Source organism: Ammodytes marinus, assembly GCF_949987685.1.
Source record: "Ammodytes marinus genome assembly, chromosome: 6".
NCBI classification, from domain to species: domain Eukaryota; kingdom Metazoa; phylum Chordata; class Actinopteri; order Uranoscopiformes; family Ammodytidae; genus Ammodytes; species Ammodytes marinus.
Genome location: NC_137235.1, coordinates 6459150 through 6465201, shown reverse-complemented (window position 1 = coordinate 6465201; position 6052 = coordinate 6459150). Strand labels below are relative to the sequence as shown.

The 6052-nt window shown below is 40.8% G+C and overlaps 1 protein-coding gene across 1 annotated transcript in view; it reads right to left on the bottom strand.

The window, feature by feature from the left end:
- Positions 1–523: 523 nt before the first annotated feature.
- Positions 524–6052, bottom strand: part of fhip1aa (FHF complex subunit HOOK interacting protein 1Aa) — a 29156-nt gene continuing 23627 nt past the window's right edge. The window contains exons 10-13 of the mRNA XM_080029340.1: positions 4599–5585; positions 4202–4380; positions 3550–3670; positions 524–2780 (exon numbers count right to left, since the gene is read on the bottom strand). Coding sequence (XP_079885466.1) covers positions 2596–2780; positions 3550–3670; positions 4202–4380; positions 4599–5585 — 1472 coding nt within the window. The 3' untranslated portion in view covers positions 524–2595. The remainder of the gene's footprint in view (positions 2781–3549; positions 3671–4201; positions 4381–4598; positions 5586–6052) is intronic.

The following is a 6052-nucleotide window of genomic DNA, read 5'->3' as shown; positions in this document are numbered from 1 at the left end:
GTGTGAGTGTGTGTGTGTGTGTGTGTGTGTGTGTGTGTGTGTGTGTGTGTGTGTGTGTGTGTGTGTGTGTGTGTGTGTGTGTGTGTGTGTGTGTGTGTGTGTAAACAACACGTGAAGTGCATCCACTTTCATTTACCAGAAGCTGTCTTTATTTAAAGAGGCACATACCTTTGTGTCTTAGACAAACAGCAACAAACAATAACCTGTTCACATCTTGACTAGAAACCCCCAGAGGCCAAATGGTGTCAGAAAGGATCAATCTTTGGAATAAGATCCTACAGAGATACAAACTGGTCTATAATCTTGTTAGAAATACCCGTTTTCGTTCCACAATGCTGCTTTAAAAAAAAAACAGTGATTGTTCTACTATGCTGGGTATGTTACACACACTGAATCTGTGTCAGCAGGCAGCGCAGAGTGGCACTGCAGTATGAAAAGGCTGATAAAGTGCTATGAAACATTATTTCACCAGAAAAAAATGACTTGTTTAACTATTGTGAAAATGGCCAAAGTACACAAAGACTCGACTGCATCATTTATTGCCTGCATGGCATCAAGTAGGAGCTGAATGATTCAAATAGGAACAAAAATACAAAACCCAGATTAGAAACTAAAGTTAAGACACAATTCTTCTTCTTAGTAACTGATGATTGTTTTGCAGGACTACCAGATGTACCGTTTCCTTTTCATCCCTCTAAATTCTACTAATAATTTGAGTTTATCCATAAGTAAATTCACCTTAATCGAGTCCAACAAGTCCAATGTCTCTCAATCCTCTAATAATTTCTCATATATTATTCAATATAAAATTCCAGATCTAATAGAACTTAATAAAAACAAGTATTTTTTTTTTAAATCTCTTTCCTTAGTAATTGTCCACATTAAATTCATTGCATCTTTCTATCAAGTTGTGAGTGGACAGTGGTCGATTATTTTTACTACTAGAAACTGATTTTTATCCAGAAACAAATGTGTTATTTATTAAAAAAAAGACGCTTCATTGTATATTGAATTTAATCAATACGAAATGGAACACATCAGAAATAATGAGACAAAACAATATTGTAACCCATGTTGCACATCTTCAGTCCCAATGGCCTTTTGCTTTACAGTTTGACAATGGACAGCAATGTAAAAAAAAAAAGTTTGTAATTCATCCTTAATTATTCATATTTTGTTTTACTCCTGTGTAAATCCATTTGCAATCAGGCAATAATTTGAACTAACATAATAATAAGTTAGGCACAGATGTTAAACTATTGCTGGGATATTCATTTACACTGTGCTTTTGTAACATAAATATTTGCCATGTATCTTCCTATTTAACATCCATGTGCAACACCTGGACTAAAATCAAAAGGTGATTTCTAGCAGTAAGCCCGTAACCGTTACAATGCGAGATGGTTTTTTCGAAAGATGCAAAAATACAACTCTCCAAACAGTGATATTTCAGACTTATCACAACTAAAACACCCAACACAGTCCCTAAACAGAAGACAAACCATAGCAACTAGCCGCTAGCTAGTGTAACCTTTTCGAAAAACATATGGCAATAGAAACTCTCGTAAAAGCTTAAATACCCCGGCCCATTCTGCAAATATGCAAAACTTCATTACACCCAAAATATTCATTGATTTGCATAGTGTTCCATGTCATAAGAACATTTTCCTTACAATATGTACATTATAAAAGCGTCGCTAAAGTAAGGCAAATTAAATATTGCATTAATAATTCAGGTATCGGCACTCCGAACTGATCTGATGTGGAGTACATTCATCTGAGGAACTGGTGCATTGTGGGAAAAAAATCTCCACCCTAAATAAAGGTTGTTTGAAAGTAGTGAGAGAACAGCACGTGTGTTATACGACTCCTGAGGTACCATCATCAGTCAACAGAAAAACAACATAACAATTTTTTTTAACAATCTAACACGCAAACGTTTTCGTCAAGACAAAAGTGACCGACGTGTTAAAAACTGTAACAGCTGCATGAGAGTAGAGAAGAGATTTTGAATGTGCGAGGATGCCATGATTGGTTATCTTCAGAATGACAATCTTATGCTGCCGAATTAAAGGCTCAACCTCTCAAAACGGTATGTTGAGTTATCCAATGGCAAAGAGGTAGCGACTCTCCGGGAAAAAAAGGCCACCTGAGTATTGGACCGAACCATACGGAGCAGCGGACATCTTGCTGGTTGTAGGAGACATTCAGAAAGATCGCAGAACTTCGGAGTATTGTGTGATTACATTTTTTTTTTGTTACACTCTTTACAGTCTTTGGTAGATGGACCTGGATCTCACTCTTACAGTATTTTTTAGCTAAAATGTTCGGACCTCCATCTTCGCTGCCAAACCCCGCTTCTCAGATCTACACGAAGATGAACTTATGAAACCACATTCAATTGATTATCTTTGCTTAGGGAAAATAAATACACCATCCATATTTGAAATAGTTGTAGAAATCACTTGATCCAAGATGTTTTTTCTTCATCAAGTAGAGCCCCAAAAGGACAAAAACTAAAAGAAAAAAAATAGAAAACTTTTGATAAAAGAGTCTTTTAAAAAATCTTTCCGGGGTTAAATTGGGACAGGATCACTACTCTTCCATAGGAATGTAAGATAAGATGGAGTGCTCTTGTGCAATGGCAGCCAGTTCTTTGAGGAACTCGGTGAAGAGGACGGTAGCAAAGACCTCGGTCTGGTCCAGAGAGATGGCTTTAGGTTTGGGCGGCGGCGAACTCTTTTCCCCTTTGTAGCTTGACAGTCTACTGCTGCTCGTGTCTGAAAAACATGGAGGATTATAATAAGTTTCAATGACAAAATGAAAAACAAATGATGTAGCCTATACCCATGGACACATTCTGCACTACATGCGGTTGAATTTACGACATCTTGTAAACATCATATAGCCTATTCCTTTTCAATGATTTCTCCATTTATTAATTATGTCAGCCAGTAAGTTGGATCAGAAGCGCGGATTTTTCTGAGAAAAACGTTGCACTCGTACAAGGGTATTCTGGGTAACAAACTAAAATATTCCCTTTTAAATGTACCATCTTTAAAAAATCTGGTTCTTATCTTTCAGCAAACATACTTCCAACAAAGTTTTTTTTGGTGTGTAGTTTTTACAACTCTGAAACCAGTGGGAGCCTGGTTCAAAACACAGGCCTGAAACTCCCGGGGTTTAGCCGAGATTCTTGCTCGACTGCAAAAAAAAAAAACTAAAAAACACATGACTTAAATAAATCAAGTAAAAAATGATTCTGGTTCCCAACAGGAGCCAAAACACAACTCAACTTAATGCAGATGTTTTGAATTTGACCCAATTTTGGCAGCGGGTTGGTGAGACAAGAGGAACTCTTAGAGCAAGAGTCTAATTACATTAGTTTCAAAAGTCTGAATACTATTTAGTTGACTACTACTTCATAAAGAGGGTTTATAATCTAAACTTCTTTTTGAGATTGATTACTCAAACACATTCGTAGAAATTTAGTATGTATATCAATCACTGTTATAGATCAATGTGCAAAATACATGTTCAAATTGTCACCTGCTGCCATGAAGGAAGGCTCCCGGGTCAGGAGCCAGTGCTGGGCGGCAGTGATCATCTCGGGGAAGTCTTTCCTGGTGGCGTTCAGATGTTCTATCTGTTGCCTCACCGTGGCTAGTACCTGAAGTTAAACATGGGAAGGAAAAAAATGTAGGATTAGATTCATATCGCTAGTGATATTAAAAGTAATTCAATAAGAACAACCTTAAAATCTGCATCTGAGCTATTCTGGAGTTAGTTTTTTGTCAAAATCAGAGAATACCTCTTAAGGACCCACTACCTGTCCATATTGTGTGTGTGCTGAAATAAAAACCACTGTTAATAGTACACAGCCTAGGTTTTTCCTTAGATACGGTTGGGCCCCTTTTGTATACATACCAGTTTATAGAGCCTAGGCTGTTTTAACAATTTTTTTTCAGCGCGCACAAAGTACGGACAGGTAGCAGATTGTGAAGAGATATCCAGACTTTAAACTATTCACTCCACTCCTATTTTTCAATCTCACTCCTGAATGGAAGACTAACATGTTCCAACATCTTGATCTGATGATACACACGCCTCAGGGGAAGGAGAGGACATAATAATAATAATAATAATAATACCTTCTCAACTCTAGTCTAAACATGCAGCCACACAGCACTGTTTGAGTTACCTGATAAAGAGAGCGAACCGTCGGCTGAAAGACCAAGTTGGTGTTGAGGAGGAATGAGCGCAGCAGAGGCTGAGGGTAGGCTGCCAGCTGGGCCAGGATGCCCGTCAACAACAGGTTGACGTTAAGAGAGTTCGACAGCATGTTCTCCATACGAGACAACAGCACACTGACAAAAGGACCTGCGGAAGGAATCATCAGAAAATATAGGTTAATTCTGCTCCCCGATTGTATTTTATTTTTTTATTTCTTTGTAAATAAAGAGGGCTTCTATACTGCTTAAGGAGGTTGTTGCACTGATTGTCTCGTTTGTCGTTAGAGGTAATTTATGATCATCAGATGTAAAAAGGAGACCGTTTCATTAACATTCAAAAGTTCTTCGTAGTCTCTTTAAACCTACCAGTAAAAGGCACTGATTGGCTTCTGACTGGACTTCCACTGCTAAACTTAGTCCCAAAAGGCGAGTGCAGTTTCTCTGCCTCTGGTGTCTCAGCGGAGAATGAAGAGAAATCCATCTCCTCCTCATCTTCCCCGTCCTTGTCCGCCGTGAGTAAAACCAGCTTCTTTGACTCTCCCTCCATTTTGACCTGTTTCCCGCCTGCGTCAGGGTCCAGCGTGCGAATGAGCTCCTCGTACTGAGCAATCAGATCATCAGCCACCTCAGAAGCAGTGGTGGCGCTTTGGAGATTAGAGTTACAATCCATCTTTGTGTCCAAGCTAATATCGCTTTTGCTCTCATCCATCGGAGAGGTCTGAGGTGTGAGACTGAGTCCGTTCTTGAGGGGAACTTCTGCTTGACTTTCTTCTGACTGAGACCTGTCGCGGCGCTCCACATCTTTGGTGTCTTTCTTGGCTACAAGATCGTACACCATAGCGTCATCCTGAAAGTCATTCTCCTCGATATAAGAGCCTTTCACCAACATGGTGGCTGTTTTCCTCATGTCCCTGAGGTGCTGTGGGAGCTCGGAGGGAGGCCGAGGTGGAAGTTTGCTCTCGGCTGGAGCCTCAGAGCCAGTCTGTACGGGACACGCATCATAACTGTCGTCCCACTCCAGTTCAAGCTGGCTGGTGGAGGGCGGCGGCGGCTGTGTTTTGGGTGGAGGGCGCGGCGCTATTAATTGCGGAACCCTCTTGAGAGCCACCTGGGACTGCCGACTTTTCAGCCCCGGTTCTTCAAGCACCCCTGGCTGGTATTTCTCAGGAGGGGGGTCCTCTCCGTCGTACAGGGCAGACCAAACCGTACAGGCCCGTATGCAGCCGCTGATGCTCAGACGGGCGTCGTAGAGGTAGTGGAGGTAACTGACATCCAGGTATATCTCTGAGCCGATGGTGCAGGAGTTACCCGAGCCATCGTCCACCTCTAAGAAGCTCTCTTTGTCTTTCTCCTCTGGGGAAAGAGAAAAGGAAATGTTGATACAAGCTGCTGTGTTGTGCCTCAGCGCACACACACACACACACACACACACACACACACACACACACACACACACACACACACACACACACACACACACACACACACACACACACACACACACACACACACACACACACACACACACACACACACACACACACACACACACACACACACACACACACACACACACACACACACACACACACACACACACACACACAGAGCTTAACTAATGAGTTTGACATTAAACTACAGGGGGTAAAGTGAGGGAACAGTGCGAAACAGCAGGAGATATCTCACTTCTTCATGAGATATTCTTCATCCGTGCTTTATGTTCCAGGTAAATGCAGTTTGACACTTTGCAATGCAATCTACTCAGAAGCCATGTTTGAAGATATTTTGAAACGTAATGTAAATTACACTCTTTTATATAT